General features: G+C 53.3%; 1 protein-coding gene across 3 annotated transcripts in view; it reads left to right on the top strand.

The window, feature by feature from the left end:
• The window catches only part of GRIK3 (glutamate ionotropic receptor kainate type subunit 3), a 209,194-nt gene extending 202,623 nt beyond the window's left edge, over positions 1–6,571 (top strand). Inside the window, exons 16-17 of one of the 3 annotated variants that reach the window (XR_004903141.1) lie at positions 2,294–5,713; positions 6,352–6,571. Coding sequence is in view for 2 of the 3 variants with exons in the window: in XM_028513769.2 (XP_028369570.1) it covers positions 2,294–2,488 (195 nt within the window). In the remaining variant the exon portion in view is untranslated. Of the gene's footprint in view, positions 1–455; positions 477–2,293 lie in introns of all 3 variants that reach the window. The other 2 variants (XM_028513770.2, XM_028513769.2) reach the window with 2 other exon arrangements.
• Positions 6,572–17,114: the final 10,543 nt, after the last annotated feature.

Raw genomic sequence — 17,114 nt, 5'->3', positions numbered from 1 at the left:
GCTAGCGCTGCACCCCCTCCACCAGGGAGCCCAGCCAGTCCCACCCACCAGTCCCGACTCCGAGCGCACCTCCCCATCCCTGTGGCTCCCTCCCAGGCCAAGCCCCACCATCTCTAGCTGGACCACACGACAGCCTCCAGTCTGGCCTTCCTGCCTCCACGCTTCCTCTCCTCTACCTGCTCTCCATCCACAGCCAGCGCCCCGCTTACAACTTGATTCAAGCCATTGCCCTTCCCCTGTGTAAACCCCTCCAGGGTAATTACCGAACCTGGGTGATGGTTACCTAGGGGTGCATTATACTGTTCTCTCTACTTCTGCCTGTATTGGGAAATTTCCGTAATTAAAAGTTTAAAAAAGAAAAGGGTTTAGAGGTCCAGCCCCGAGCATTCAGATGGGAGAACCTGTCTGATTCATCCCAGCCTGGCTGGTCAGTGGCTCTGGGTCCTGGGAGCAAGTTAGAATCACAGGGAGAGAGCGTTTTAAGTGCTAATGTCCTGGCCTCACTCCCGGAGACTCTGTTCTAATTGCTCTGTACTAGAGCCTGGCATTGGCATCTTAAGAAAGTGCGCGGGGTGGTTTCAATGAGCGCCTGAGCCAAGGGCCGCTGTGCTGGGGGAAGCGCCTCTCACAGCGAAGCTCAAAGTGATATGGGGCCAGTGCAAGAAGAGACGGCAGTTAAGTCCTGTGTGGGGGGGGGACCATTCAATGCAGGCAGCTTTTTACACCCATCAGAAATGACATGGAGGCCTTTATAACCAGCAAGCCTGAGTCAGCAGTGCAGGCAACAGCAGTGGCCAAGGATATGTGTGGTTTTATTCACCAAGATGTTCGTTGAAGTGTGAATTATCATAAAAAAAATAGGAAAAAAACTCAATGTCCAGTAATTAGGAACAGCTAAAAAAATTAAGATACATTGTTTTAAAAAGCAAACCTCTTTAGGAATTACCATTATCATTGGAATTAAATTCCACCCAAAAGCCTACTGGATCTGGTCCTCGCCCACCTCTGCCTTCCTCCTTCCCACCCCGCCCCACCCCTTCTCCGCTCCGTATGCACCGGCCTCCCTTTTAGTCCTTCATGCACCAAACATGTGTCAGCCTGGGGCCCGTCGCACGGGCCGTCCTGTCCACCTGAGGTGCCCCTCCCCCAGAGCACCGTGTTCTTGGCGTCTTCCGGTCATTCGGTTTCCACTCAGCCGTCCCCTCTCAAGTAGCCTTCCCACCTGCCCCTACTTCCAACCCCTCTCTAACCCATTTCACTGCTCTAGTCTTAATCATAGGTATCACTATCTGAAATTATTTATTTACATGTTTATTGTCTGTCTTTATCCCATCATTAGGCCATAAGCCCCCTGGAGGTTGGGAGCGTATCTGTCACTTTCACTGCTGACCACCTAACACCTAGAGTAGTGCCTGGCACACTGACGGGGCTCGAACAATATTTTCAGAGCAAAGAAAGGGAGGTGAGGGCTGATGTTCCGTGTTTAGTGGGTGAACAAGGAGAAGCCTGGAGAGGTCACACAGCTGGTAAGAGGCAGAACCAGAAGTCAAAGGCAGGTCCCATCCCCCGCACCTCAGAGCCTTTGTACGAGCTGTCTTGGTGCTGATGCTCTGGCCTCACTGGGTAAACTGAGGCACTGGTAGTCCCCACAGCCTTCCAGGCAAGCTGCAGGACAACCTCTGCCATCAGACACCTGCGAGGGATGCTGTGCTTCTGCTGTCCCTCTCGGGTACTCACAGGGACTTCGGCCAGAGGAGGCCACTGCCACCCAACTGCCCTGCAGGGACCTACCTCCCAAACACCCACCTTGAGAAACACATGCTGGACTTCCCTGAGTGGGAGCACGGTGACTCTCCCCTTAGCTGGAAGCCTTCCCAGGAGAGGGGTCACCCACACACTCGTCAAGTGTACCTGAAACCCTGACCCCGGGCCAGGACTAGCGCCAGGGGCTGGGCTCCTGCGGAGGAAACTGGCCAGTTCCCGCTCTCATAACCCAGTGGGGAAGAGTTAGGTCAAGTCCTCAAACTTTAGTGTATGTGCCACTCAGAACTTCAGTTTGCAGGGATAAGATGATACTATCTGCCCTGCGACCTTAGTCTCCAAACAAGAATGGGATGCTCCATAGGCTGCTACATAAACCAGTCATCCTGCAGGGAGCAGGGGGTGGGTGGGGTGACAAGGTAAGAGAGACCTGGTGGCCTTAGCACAGGCTCGGGAGCAAGGGCAGGAGTTGGCTGGAGCCGCAGGGCCAGGACTCACCCGCCTGCCCTTTCTCCTCCCACCCCCATCCCAGCGTTCCTTCTGCAGCACTGTGGCCGACGAGATCCGTTTCTCCCTCACCTGCCAGCGTCGGGTCAAGCACAAGCCGCAACCTCCCATGATGGTCAAGACAGACGCCGTCATCAACATGCACACGTTCAATGATCGCCGGCTTCCGGGCAAGGACAGCATGACCTGCAGCACATCGCTGGCCCCCGTGTTCCCCTGAGCACTGGTAGGGTGGGCACCGCCGGCCTGAGGGGCAGGGTGGAGGAAAACAAAGGAGACTGGAAGGAACGTCCCCTATCCCCACACTGGGCTTGGGGACCAGAGCTGCTGCCTGCCTTTTGGGCCAGGAGCCCTCTGCCCTTACCTCCTGGGAAACCAGCAGGCCCCCAGGCCAGCTGCTTGGGCTTCACTTTCTTCCTGTTTCTTCTATGGGTTCTAAAGCTGCCAGCCGAGACAGCCAAGGCCAAAGGAAGCACATGCCTCTCTCAGGCCAAACTCACCTGCCCCTCAACTTTCCTCTACAGTCAGAAGTTTCTGCCACGGCCCTGCAGAGGCCAAAGAAAATAGAAACCACTCTTTATTGCCACTCCTTCCCCATGAGCCCTCCTGGGCTTGACTGAGGGACCAGAGACACAAACCCTGGGCATCTGAAGGATGGTACAGCTGGGCTGCCAGTGGGAGTGGAAGACGGAGGACGGGCATCCCCCATGCCTGGGAAGACTTCCTCCCCACAGGGCTGCTCATGTGGTTCTGAACTCCTGGATATAGCACCACCCGTGGCAGCCTCTGTTTGGGCAAAGTTGAAGGCAGAGGCCTCCATAGGGGAGAAGAGGATTTGGGGTCCGGAAGAGAGGAGAATGCACAGAGGCAGGAATGCACCATGTCCAGTGGGCCCCACTTCTCTGGAAGAGTGGGGGAGTAGTTGGAGAAAATTCTTTTCCACTTTCTGGCCAGAGGAGAGAAGACCCCCCGAACCTCTCAAAAAGGAGGATGCCCAGAGACTCAGCCAATAGTTGAAGCCCAGAGGAACCGTGGATTCCATGGAGATTCCACAGGCCCAACTCATCAGATCTTATTTTGCTGGTTCCCAAGCTGTTTTTTAAACCCCGGTGGCATTAGGGAGCTTGGGCTCTTTGCCACATACTCATCAGCAACTTCCTGTTCCTGGCCAGGTGGCCTTGAGACCCTCGGTCATCTTGGAAGAAGAGTGGACTAGGTTAAAGCGAAAGTCAAGTCAGGCCTCCTCAAAAGAGGGATCCAGGCCCTACTGCACAGGCTAACTTTGGGGTAGATGGGGGAAACTAGAGGGGCCCCAAAGAACTCCCAGCCTCCTGGACTTGCCAAACCTGAAGATAACCCCCTAAAATGAAAGTTTTTAGGGGCAGGATATCATGGCTGGTAGAGGCCCTAAAGGTGGGAAGAGAGAAGCTGCCTCCTGGAGAAATAACCAAAGAGCCCGTCCAGAGACACAAGGCAATCCTGGCCCTGGTCTCTTGTCCAGAGCAGCTGGGACCTTGTGGGACTTGGGGGTCCAGCAGAGAAGTGGTAGCAGATGGGGTACCAGGGAGGGGTACACCAGATGACCTGTGGATTCCAGCTAGCTGTGATGCATGCTCTAGAGGTCTGTGACTTTAAGATTCTGGAAAAAGAATGAGACACAGAAGGGTTAGGAGCAAAGTGTCCTTAAAGAGAATGTGATAGGGCCAGCAGGGCTTCCCACAGCCAAGGGCGGAGGGCGGTCTTTGAGCAGGGGAAGCGGACCGCTGATTCTGGACCACCCAGAAGCACCAGCCACCCCCTCCCACCTCTCTCCTATTTCTGCTTGAGGAGCCTCCCTGGGGAGGAGCTACATTTAGGTCTCAAGGACCTTCTCAGCTGGGGTGAAGGGTAGTCTCAAGCTCCCCCAGGGACTTCCAAAGCAGGAGAGCACAGTGGACTGGTGTGACAAGTACTGTCCCTCCTGGGGACTGTGAGCTGCAGGACCAAACCAGCTGGTTCCCAGAATCAGAGCAACTCTGCCTGGCTGTGTGCGCTGGAGGTGGGAGAAGAGGCCAGACATGTAGCATAGCTGACACACGTAACGATAGGAAAAGCCATGTTGTCGTGAGCTTCTGGGTGCAGGAATGTGTGTGTTCATAAGTGTGAATCTGTGTCTTGTATGTGTGGGTTTGGGGACTGGGGGAGAAGGACAGATTTGGACATATCCAGAGTCCGGGGCAGGCAATAATAGGAGAACCCTTTGGGTTCTGCTGCATGCATGTGTACACATGTGAGCATGTGTGTGAAGTGGGAATGAGGGGGACCACTCTGGACAAGCAGCATAGCCCTATACGTGTAAAAACAGGAGAAGCCATGTCATAGTGGGGTTCTGGTGAGTATATGTATATATACACGCATGCACGAGTGTATGTGTTTGTGCATGCATGTGCATTTGTGCACCAAATGGCAGAGGGTAGAGGACAGGATAAAACCTGCAGCATTGCCAAATATGTTTTAAAGGAGAAGCCATGTCACCAAGGGATCCATGTGTGAGCACGTGTGCACAGGCATGTGTGGGCCTGTGTGTGCAGCAGAGAGCATGACAGAGGACAAACCCAGACAGACCTGCAGCGAGGTCAGTGCCTGTTGTATGTGAGGAGCCATGGGGAACTGGAGGTTGCGTATGTGTGTAGGCTCACACACGTGTTCAGTGCACACATATGTTCCAGCTCACTGCAGGAGCAGAGACGGACAATCAGGAAAGCAGGGAACCAGGGTCTGCTTGCACTGCTATCACGGGGACAGATCTTTTGTCACAAAGATTTGCTGAGATTGTCTAGGCACAGGCGCGGGGACACTGGCCAAGTGCGGGCGAAACTTCAGAGACTCGTGGCTGGTGACTCCTCTGCTCTAGGCGGAGTGCCGTGTTTGAAAGGAAAAATGACATATTTTTGCAATTTCCAGGTAACAGGATTCTAATGAAAGTATTTGCCCATTTGCTCTCATCAACCACAGTAACCACTGTCTTTCTTCATCCAACATAATTTCTTTGCACATGCCCACACCCATGCTCATATGACACACACACGTGTGTGCCTCTATGTATAACACTCCATGAACATGTGTTCTGCTGAGGCTATGCACATAGACAGTCTTGTGATGAGAGACAGAAAGGGCAGCGGCATGGGCTAGGAAGACTTTTATCAAAAGAGTGAAGAGTGGCAGATATCAGAGATGCAATTGAGTTAGGGAAGTCCCCCAAAGGTACTGAAATGATTTTTGGGGCTCCAAAATGAAAGTGGGATGACACGCTGCCTGATCTTCCCTCCCACTTGAGCCTTATGTCCATATGTGTGGCTAACGTTCAACTTCTGGCTGGCGTCCTGTGTTTGTCTTTGAGACCAGCCCAAGGTGCAGAGTGCAGTGGAAACGACTTCTGCCCAGGTGTGAGCTGTGTCTGTCCCAGGTGCTGAAGGTTCTGCTACATCTGGGGGGTGGGGGTTGGAGAAGTGTTCCCAGCAAGGAGGATCATGTGGAATCCAAGTTTGGGCCCGCCTGCCAGCAAGTGTGGACTGCGCTCCAGCGGGTGTACCCGGGTGCATGCACAGAGGCACTTGAGGTCCGGGGTTGAGAGTGATGGGGAGTGTTAATGCTGGTTTGGATGGAGCAGAAGATGGGAGTTGCCTGAGCAGGTGCTAGACTGTCCCTGTCTGGCCCTACAGAGTGCCCCCACCTTCCACCCCCATCTCCCACCTCAAAATGCCAGTGCCTCCTCTCAACGTGCTCAGACCAGCCAAGCTGAGGGGCAGCAGTGAGGAGAAACACACCCGCCAAGACCCTTGGGCTTTGGGACAATGAGCCCTCCTTCTCTCTCTCCCCCTGACCTGTTACTGGTCTCCCTGCTGTGGCTGCTCAGACCCCCAGCACAGCCAAGACACTGCCTCAAGTAGCGGAGCACCGTGGCTCACCCTGGGTGCTGGCAGGGGTGCTGGCAGAAGTAGGTGGAGACTCCAAGTGGCTAGAAGCCACTCCCCTCCTGAAGCTCTCAGAAGGTGGAAGTCCAACCAGGACAGTCAGAAGCTCCCTCCCTGCCTTCTTTTCCAGGGGGTGCTGTGTGGGGGCTTGCAGCTGCTTCTTTATCACTCAGCATGAAGCTGATCCCTCCCCAAGCCATCCCCGGCTATATGCACAAACATCTGGAAATAGGCTGAACTCTGGCCCACGCCCGGAATGGTCCCGTGTGGAGCACCGTCTGGAAGGGCCGAACTCTGGTCAAAATCGCTGTATGGACTTTTAACACCTGGGACCGGCCCAGCCCCCTAGACAGATTCGAAAAATGAGCCCAACCCTGTAGACAGGTGTCCAGAATAGACACATCTGGAACAGACTCCCAAGTTGGGTGGACACATCGGGAACGGGCCCCACTGCTCGCCACTGCGGAGGGCCCTGCCCTCTGTCCCTGTGCCGGTTTCACACCTTCGTGTCCGTCTTGCATTTGCCCTGAGTTAAAATTTCAGAGCTGAGGCCATACGTGAAGTCACAAAACTGTTTTTGGTAGAAGGTGAATGTTCTGTACAATATATATATGAATGTAAAAAGATATATATATATATGCTGTATATATATATATGCACAGTGTATATATGACCTGTAGCCCATGTGTATACGCACCCCTCCCTGCACGTCTGCACACGGAGTGTACATAACCCAGCCAGTATGGGTGGGGACCAGGTGAGAGATGGGGCTACAGCAGCACAGTCCGGGACAGAGGCCGCCGGGGGCAGAGGCAGCAGAGAGCCCCGTGGGGGTGGGGAAAGGTGCGCACGCACAAGAACTGCAGACCCTGAGGAAGAGGGCAAGCTGTGCGGGCTGGCGAGTGGGCCGCTACACAGCAGGTGCCCCCTGGGGAGGGACAGCAGTGGCGAAGGAGCTTTGTCTCCATCTGAGAGCATCTGCAGCAGGACAGCAGGGCCTGTGGCTTGGGAGCAATGTCATGCCAGCACTGGGCTCCTGATACCTGCTCAAACACCTGTCTGCACAACTGCCAGGTAGACGTCTGGTTCCACCTGGAATACCCTGAAAAAGCTGGAGTATTGTAGGTGGCAGAGGCCTCTGCCCCAGAGTCTCACCCCACACATGGGCACAGCTCATGGCTAGGGAAAGCACTTTTTAAAGAGAGTGGCCCTGAGAACATTGCCAGCATGCCAGTATGATGTCCCAGTGTCCTTGTTATTGACCCCCTGTCCCCTGCCTTCTAGAACAGACCTCACATCACCCCACAGTGTGTCTCTACCTTACAGATCAAAACTCCGAGGCCTCCAGGTGCAGGGAAGCAGCTGTAGACCCAGCAATGCCGGTGAGGAGTCTGTCCCACCTCAGACAACTCCCCAGCTCCATGTGACCCAGAAGCCAGCTGTTGAAAGAACAGATGTGAGCAGAGCAGTGACATGGGTGACAGATGAGAAACCAACAAGGCCCGTCCTGTCCTAGCACAGCCCATGCCATGTCTCCCCCTTCTCTGCCCTGTAGCATCTGCCCCAGCAGGGCAGTTGGCAGGATCCCCCAGAAGAAACTGCAGGCCTCCCTCCCCACAGATTTGTCTGTTCTCTGCACTGCCGATCCCTCCGCTAGTGGTCCGGCCTGTCACGGGTCAGAGAATCTCTGGAGCACGCAGGGGAGAGAGGTCTGGAGTGCACTTCCACGAGGTCCGCAGCCCGCCCTCTGCTTCAGCCCCGCGCATCTGGCTGCTCTGCACTGAACTCTGGGTCTGCCCCGGGGCCCTGGGCAGAGCATGTCTGAACCCAGCCCCCCAAGGAGGGCTCTGTCACTGTGCTCCAAACCCCCATCCCATCTCTGCCTGCTGGGCCTCCCATGATGGGGACTCGGGTTCTCAGCCCCTGGGCTGAGCCCCCAGCCAGCACCATGCGAGACCCCTGGCCTGTCCCACCACCCAGACCAGAGTGCCTGGACGCCCCCCGCTCCCACACAACATGGTTCCCACACACTGGTCTCTGGGCCATTCAGGGGATGCCCTTTGTGGACATGCAGAATTTCTATGAATATAGTTTTTTGTAAACATTTTGTAACAATTTGGGTTTCATAGTAACTGTGTTACTTGCCAATCATTCTAGGCTAATGTAAATAAATTTCCAAACAAATCCGATTATTTTCCTTTTTAAGACACTGTGATATATCGAAGTGCACAGTTTGCTGTATGAAGTAATATGGTTTTAAATTTTAAATAAAGAAATGTTTCTAGAAAACAGGACCCCTCGAGCTGTGTTTTCTGCTTCTCTTCCCTCCCTAGAACCAGAGGGTGCTGGGCAATTGAGTTGTGGCACCTTCACCCAGGGCTGACTGCCCAGGCCAGAAACCCCGGTGAAGAGCAGATGGGTGGTCCAGCCCAGGCTCCTGGCTCCCATATCAGATATGGAGGATGTTGTGTCTGTCCTTGGCATTGTCTGACCTCCATCTTCCCTTCTCATGGGCATGTCCCTCCCCAACTCATCTCTATCCACATAACTGCCTAGGGAGTTGCCATGTCTCTATACGACCCTGCCTCTTGGGCACAGTTGGGGAGGATAAGTGGGCCTCTTATCCAAACTTAGTCAATCAGAGATCTTGCCTGAGCTTTTGCAAACTGGAAATGAGAAAGCCCTAAGTCAACTACTCTTGGGAGATGGAAACTGTACATATAAAAATGGTTCAGCAGATGAGTGCATCAAAGAACTATGGTACATTTACACAATGGAATTCTATGCAGCAGAGAGAAAGAAGGAGCTCCTACCCTTTGCGACAGCATGGATGGAACTGGAGAGCATTATGTGCTAAGTGAAATAAGTGAGGGACAAATACCATATGATCTCACCTTTAACTGGAACATAATCAACAAAAGAAAGAAGCAAACAAAATATAACCAGAGACATTAAAATTAAGAACAGTGTAACAATAGCCAGAGGGGAGGGGGGAGGGGACAGTGGGGAGAAGGGTTTTCAGGAACCACTGTAAAGGACACAGGGACAAAACCAAGGGGAGGGTGGAAGCAAGGGAGGGAGGTGGGTTTGGCTGGGGTGGGGGGAGTGGTGGAGAGAAAATGCAGACAACTGCAATTGAACAACAATAAAGTAATTTTTAAAAAATGGTTCAGGTTGGGGCACATGAAGCAGGAAGGGACTGAACACAGATGATTACAAAATTAATGAAGAGATGAGGAAGCCAGGCCAAGCTGGGGCTCCAGTGGCTCCCAGAGCAACACAGAACTGACCCCAGGCGATGGCTACCTCTGAGACTGAGACTGGCAGAACCATGAGGCAACAGCATCCCCCAGGGCTGCAATCCGGGGCTCAGAAAGCCAGGATCGAGCATCTGCTGCCACCACTGCTCCAGCGCGATTGCGTCCCATCACCCAGGGAGTCAGAGATAGATACTGGAGTGACGCTAGGGAAACCTCACGTTCCCAGTGACAAAACAACCCAAAGGTGCAGGGGAAGGTGGCATCTGCCTCTCTTCTGCCCTCCAAACTCATGCAAACACTAACTAGTAAAGACTAATTTGCATCCAGAGCCCTCCATGCTCCCCTACGACACCATCATAACCATAGCCACACTGAGCAGTTCCTCTGTGGCAGGTGCTGTGCTAAGTTCTTGACACACTTTATACCCTCTCACCATTGTCTCAGACCCTGACACAGCTCAGCCCCCGGCCATACCACCTTTCGGTCCCAGTGTCCACCACTTCTAATTTCCTGAGAAGAGACTGTAACTGGACTAGCTTGGGCCAGTTGGTCACCTGTGGTTCAATCAGCTGTGGGAGAGGGAGTGAAGGGCCACATAATAAAATCACAGTACCCAGGTTCTTTGCTTTAGGAGAATTGAGAAAACTGGAAAGTTCCATAGGAAGATATGTGGGTTGGAAAGAGCTTCTAAACTATGAGCTCTCCTTTTCCACCAGCTGACAAGTGCCAGGTGAGCCAAGCCCAGACCTCAGAAATCCCTGCAGAATGGAGAGGAGTTCAAGACCCCGTGGGCTACAGGGTCTGAAAACTCTGGTCCGGCCTGGAGCCACAGCTCGGGAAGAGGTTTTGGGTCCAAGCCAGGTGAGAAGTAGGGGGAGGCCCTCAGTTGAAAAACATCTGTCAGCCATGGGAGGCAGAGGTAAGGTCTACTCCTTAGGAGTGAACACAGTGGCGTTCAGAGTAGACTTCAAGACCAGCTCAGAGTGGGGTAATATGGGCAGAGAAAAGGGAGAGACCTGGTAGGAATGAGGTCCACAGTGGGGATGAAGAAACAGGTAGAGCACCCACTCATTCATCTGTCTATCCATCCATCCATTCATTCATCCTCCCATTCATTCATCCATCCATTCATCCACCCACCAAGTCAGCCACAGAGGAACTGCTCAGTGTGGCTATGATTATGATGGTGTTGTAGGGGAGCATGGAGGGCTCTGGATGCAAATTAGTCTTTACCAGTTAAATGTTTGCATGAGTTTGGAGGTCAACCAATTCTCTATTCCCATCTACCTATCTACCCAGCCTCAATCCATCCATCCATGTGTAAAGTTAAACAAATATGTTGGGTATGAGCCCCAGCTCTGCCACCTACCAGGTGTTCAACTTGGAACAAGCAATTTAATATCCCTGAGCCTCAATTTCCTCATCAATAAATCGCATGATCATGAACCACCCCCTCACTCCAGCTACCACCATGTCCTGTAGAGTGGTTGTGGGGGTTAAACGAGAAAAACCATGTTAAGTACTTAGCACAGGTCTGGGAGTATCATAAGCCAACAAAAGTGATAGTAATTTTTGTTAAGACAAAGGACAAAGAGGAGAAGGAGAGTTAGGACCTGCTATATGCTGAGTCCTCTGGGAATACAGTGGTGAGCCGTGAAGCAAGGCTCCTCCTCGAGATCTCAGAACCTGGCCCAGAAGCCAATTTGTGACCCTCTGGGCTATGGACTAGGCTCAGCCAGACCCCTCAGGATAGTGGGGTGGCCCTGATTGTCTCTGGATTTAGCAGAGAAAGGAACAAAACTCCTTGGCACCCCCAGCCTCTCTGTGAAGCCCCTGACTCTACCTCTCACAGCCCATCCCCACTGGCATGGCCCTCCTAGGCACTGAGCTCTCTCCAGGGAGGAAAATGGACCCCATATGACCAGGCACTTAGTACCAGACCAGCATCACTGTGAGCCCTTTCTACCCATTTCCCAGGAGTTAAACACTGACCCTCTGAAGTAGTTTACTTCTTCACCATTATATCCCATTTCACAGTTAAGGAAGCAAGAGACCAGAGAAGTGGATGGACTTGCTCAAGGTCATATAGCTAATCAGTGTGGCATTCCACACTAGAGCTGGAGTACCCAATGGGGCCACCTAGCTCCCAAACACATTCACCATTCTGCCCCTCCCAGAACGCTCATCCTCAGGGTGTGAGGCCCTGAAACCCACCCCTCCCCTGCTACCTCCTAAAGGGGGGAAAGCAAAGAAGGGAAGGGAGGGGGATCAGGAGGCCAGAGTTCAAGGTGGGCATTGGGGTGGGGGCAGCATGTGGCTCAGGTCCCAGTTGCTATTAGCTAGACTGTTTCTGCCTCAGCCTCTCCTCGGCCAGTCCCCTTCATGCTCCTCCTGTCTCCAGGTACCAGGATGCCTGCTCCTAGTTCCATTGCACCAGACTCCCAAGAGCAGAACTTTCAAGAAGGTTCCTCAGTCAGAGATCCCATGAACAAAGACTTACTCTAACTAGAGCAAAAGGCACTTCATGATAAGGGGTCTGATGAAAGTATAGTCAAGCTTCTCCCTCTCTTTTTATTCTTCCTCTCTCTTCACCTTCCTCCCCACTCTCCCTTTCTCCTTTCCTGGTCATGGCAGGAAATAGCCACCCCGGTTCTGGTTCAAGTTCCCCTACTGTGTGGCCCAACAGCAGCTACCAAGAGTGAAAATGTCCCAGTCCCAATTGCCTGCCCACCTGTTGAGCAGAGGACACTGGGTGGGGACATTCTCAGAGAAGGAGCGTATCTGAGATGGTGTGCCTACCTCTAGACTCACTTCTCCAGCTTTCACACGCATGCCCTAAGGATCTCATAAAATGAAGGTTCTTGTTCAATGGGCCCAGGAAGGTCTGAGATTCTGCAGTGCCGACAAGCTCCAAGAGATGCTGGAGTCCGCTGCCCCAGCAGTAAGTAGCCACACTGTAGAGGGGGCAGTGATGAGCACAGGCCTCAGGGGACCCTTCTGCTCTAAGCTCCGAAGGCCCAGACCCCACCGGCCCCATTCAACAACAGCACGGAACTGAACCCGCCTCCTTTTATGCCTTAATTCTCCCCATCTTAAGTGATTATTCATTGTGCTTCTTACTGCACACCCATCTTCTTCCCTCTCACGTGCCCCAGATATCTAGGCTGGGGGTGCTCCCAGAGTCCCTCTCAGGGCCCCTCTGCTGAACCTGGCAACGAGCCCCACCAAGGAGTATGACTGGGGACTCTGGAGTTTCCCTTCCTGCCTGGTCTCTGCCCTTTGCCATGTCATCTCTAAGCTTCAGTTTCCCTGCCTGCAGAATGGGGAAACCAAGACCTGCCTCAAAAGGATTATCATAGAGATTTGATGAGATTGCATGCGCCTGGCATCCAATGGTAGCTTTTTGCACAGAGGGACAGTAACAAATGATTGGAACCCTCCCGAATATCAGGAGCCAACTAGCCCAGAGACAGAGGAATCAGGAAACAGGGGTCGTCAAATACTCCGCTTTTAAGTTCAAAGTCCCAGTCTCAGACCCCAAACATCTAGAAGGACACACGATCCTGTTCTGCTTACACCACCTCCTGAATTAGGCCAACGTGGGAACATGGGGAGGGACTGCCAGACAGAAACGGAGTCAGGCGCGAAGGGACCCCCAGGTTCTGTCTGACGTGCACGTCCAGCTGCCGGGCCCAGGTGGCTCCAGGGAGCGGGTCCCAGTCTCCCCTGCGTGAGTGCTGCAGAGCCTGAGGAGATGTGTCTCGCTAGGCATCCTTCTTGGTGGCTCCATGAAGACACCTTCCTGAGGAGCCAGGTGACTCCCGCTGGCATCTTGCATGAGCAGAGAGCCATCTGTACCCTGAGAACTCGCTCAGTCCTCCTCCTCCCCACCCCTCTTTCACTGAGTCAGGAGATGAAGGCTCTGCACTGAACACTTGGAGGGAAGGCGGTGCACGGCAAGGGAGCCCCACTCGCTTAGCCTAGAAAGGTTAGACTAGAGATTCCCCTCGGAGCCAAGGGAACAGCCCTTCTCTGTTATTTCATTCATCATCATCATCCTCGTGACAGTTGCTCTTATTATTTCCTCTTCTGAGTCAGTCATTGCGGAGCCCTGGCAGCTTGGAGGTGACACAACCAAATGGTTCTGCAGCAGATTCTTCCGGGTGGGCTCTGTTTTGGCCCCAGGTCTGGGGGAGTCCCATCCTAGATAACTCAACCCTTAATGTCAAGGGCTCCCTTTCTTTTGACTTTGGTCATCTCAACCCTCTCGGACCACAGAGGTCTGAGACCAGCTGAGCTGGCTCCCACCTCCCACCAGCCCCCACTACCCTCTAGGTCAGGGACCTGGCCTCCCTCCTGCCGTTTCCTGTGGCAAGGACCCCCTAATACTCATGTCAGGAGACAGGGACTTTAAACCAGAGACAAGCCTGAAGGTCCCTCTGCCACCTTAGTTTAAGCAGATGACCTTGGACCATTCATTCATCAGCCTTAGTTTACTCCCCTGTGCATTGATTGGGGTTGCCCATTTTAACTGGCACAAGGGGCTCACGTGAGAGGGAAAGAGGAGGCTTTCTAGGAAAGCGGATGTTAAGTGCGAGGCATCAGACTTACTGTTTGGGAGAGTCCCTCCATGCCCGTCTGTCAGTTTCCCTTCTCCCGCCCCTGCCCCCAGGTCCGCCTGGAGTGAGGCAGGAGCAGGAGAAGGTCAGGGCCTGGGCACACCTGGGACTGCAGGTCACTATTCCGAGAATCAGGGTGGGCCAGGACACACATCTCCCCTCCTCTCTCCCCCCAACCCTCCCTCCTCGGGGCCTTGATGGCACTTCCTTGGAAACAGAAGCTGGGTGTTTAAGAAGCATCTGTCATTATGGAAACAAAGTTGCCAGGCCATTTTTTCTTTTACTATTTTTACTGCGGTTTCATTATCTTATGCAAATGAAGCCGCTGAAGAAGTCTTTCTGCAGGGTGGCCCATGCTGGGACCAGCTCCATCGAGGGATTTATTGCCTGCTTCGGCCTCCAGACAGATCTGGGATGAGGAGGCCCCGTGGAGAGGGTTTCCAGAGCAGCAACCCTGCCCTGGAACACGCCGCTTCCTGCCAGACAGGCCCCCAGGTCCTACCTCTGTCCCAAGAGAAGCCCGGTCCTTTATTTCCAAAGACCCAAGTGTCAGCTTAGCCTGGCTCAGGCTCTGTCCCCAGTTGCTCAATAGTTGGAGCCCCTTGAAGACAGAGTTGTCAGTACCCAGCAGGATATAAAGGAAAAGATGAGAAGCAACAAGGCTTCATCTCATGAGGGACCTCCAGAGTAGCATATAATATGCTACTCAGTTTCCTATTCAAAGGGAGAGAGCTAGGGCATGTATACACCAATCTTCAGGTTAGGCTGATCCCTGAAGGTTGTCCATCCCTGGTACTACTGGCCTGCCACAGGTGGCAAGGCAGGCTCCAGGGCGGGATAAAGCTCCAGGGAAAGGAATTCAAGTGGTGACAGGAAGAAGGTGGGCATTTTGTGCCTAAGCAATAGGGCAGGAAGTGCATGCAACACACTGACAGCACCTGCTATGACCCCATTTTAGCGATGAACAGCCTGAGACTCAGAGAGGCCACATAACTCGCCCAAGCTCCAGTGAGTAAGTGCCAGGGCAGAGCTCACTATCTCCTGGCCCTCTGCCCCTCCCTCACAGTGCAGGTCCCCAGGCCCCTGCCCAGGCCTGCCACATGCTCCTTCCTGCAGCTCTGGCCTCACTGAGAGCCCCGACAGTCCCTGCCTGCTCCAGGCATCTCCCAGGCCACTGTCTCCCAGTGCGAGGTGCATTGGTGAAGCACACACCCTCCCCTCTGAGTCTAACCGGTTCCAGATGTGGAGAGCTTTTCCTCCAAAAGGTCGCTGGCCTCTGTCCCTCTGGCCTAAACCCTTTACTTGTAGTTTGCCGTGAAGCTCAGCTTCCCCTCCTCCTCCCCACTCCAGCCTCAAGAGACTAAGACTTCTCTAAACTCCGATAAAGCATCCTCTGGGACAGAAGCAGGGCCGAGCACTTAATGAGAGCCTCTGCCCTGTGTGGGCACTTTCCTTCTCGGGGACTCCGACTCAGCCCCACATTTTCCAAGGGCTGGGCAGTAGTGAGACAAAAGATGTGGGAAACCAGAACTTCCCCAGCCCCTGTCACCTACGGGTGAGGATGAGGTCACAAGAGTTGCCATAAGCCAAACGTCAACCCAATTCCATGCCTTCTGCATGTCCGTGACCTCCATCCGACCCCCTGCAAAGTCCAAGGGACAGACCCCTCTGCGTTCAGAATTGCCCTGTCGTCTGATGATCAAAGGCTCAAGAGCTCTCAGTGCTCAGCTCTGTCTTTTCCAGGAGAAGGTGTCACCAATAATATAAATGTGATGATGATGATGATGATGACGGTATGCTCCAGCTAGATGAGTGACAACCCCTGGCCCGACTCTGCGCTTAACACTGGCATACCTCATCACACAGAATGTTCACCATAACCCTGTGAGCTGGGGGAGACCATACCCATTTTATAGATGTGGACACCGAAGCTCGGAGACATAGAACAGCTCTCCCACTACCACCCAGGAAGCATCCGAAGGAGGCCTCTAGGCTGGGACCTCCATTTCATAGATCCGATAAGTGAATAAATGAGTAAATGAATGAGTGAATCAGAAGATAGTCAATAATCAATGCTGTTTCCAGACACTGGGGAACTTCTAGGCTTTATAGGGAAAAAAAATCTAAACTTGATTGGGCCAAAAACAAGAATTACTAATTAGAGTCGCTCGCAGGAAGAGCCTACCATTTATGCCTAATTGCAGTGCAGTCCAATAACAATTATGCACATCAATAAATGTGTCAGATTAACTTGGTTGTAAGTTGTATTTGATTGCAACACTTAGCCCTGTTTGTGGTTGCGCAGACTTGGGAGGCTGCGGCCATCCCGCCCGGTTCCCTTGGTCCCTTCTAGGAATAGGGAGGATCACTGGTGCCGGAAGGGGAGGGGGAGAGGAGAGAGGTAGCTCCCTCTGCCGCAGTGAGTCTGCCTCGCCAAGCTTGGAGAAAACAGTTCGGCAGGGGGTCTTTGCAGGGCATGCAACGTCATAAGCCTCCCCTTCTTTCCTTAGTACCAACGGCAGCTTCCTAATTAGAACATCCATAACCCTCAGCATCTGCTCCAAGAGAATTCAGCTGCTCTAAGATGGAGAAGTCCATTAACTTTATTGCACAAACGTCGGACGTGCTTTTAGACAGAGGATCCCTGCCAAGTGAGATAAACTGCAGAGACCTGCCAGAGGGACAGACCAGAACTTCCTTCAGTCCCCAGCTGCATCCTCGCGGGACTCCCTCCTCTCCCTGCCCAGTGTCCTGGGTAGTACTGTGTCATCCTGGGAGGCTGGAGCTGGGGAGATTGTGAATTTCAAATATGGGTACAGCCTGAGCACCCTGGCCCTTGTCATACAAGTCCAGGGCCTGCTGAAAGCCAGCCAGACATGCGCCATCTGACTCCCAGCATGCATCAGGACTCTGACCCATAGGTGAGGCAGCTCATTCCTACATCAGCTGGAGGTGGATTAGCTGGTGTCACCGGAAGCAGTGGAGTGAGGCGGCAAAGAACAGGCTTTGGAATC

This window comes from Phyllostomus discolor, chromosome 5 (assembly GCF_004126475.2).
Source record: "Phyllostomus discolor isolate MPI-MPIP mPhyDis1 chromosome 5, mPhyDis1.pri.v3, whole genome shotgun sequence".
NCBI lineage: Eukaryota > Metazoa > Chordata > Mammalia > Chiroptera > Phyllostomidae > Phyllostomus > Phyllostomus discolor.
Note: the sequence above shows the minus strand (reverse complement) of the source record. Positions and strands in the feature narration are given on the sequence as shown.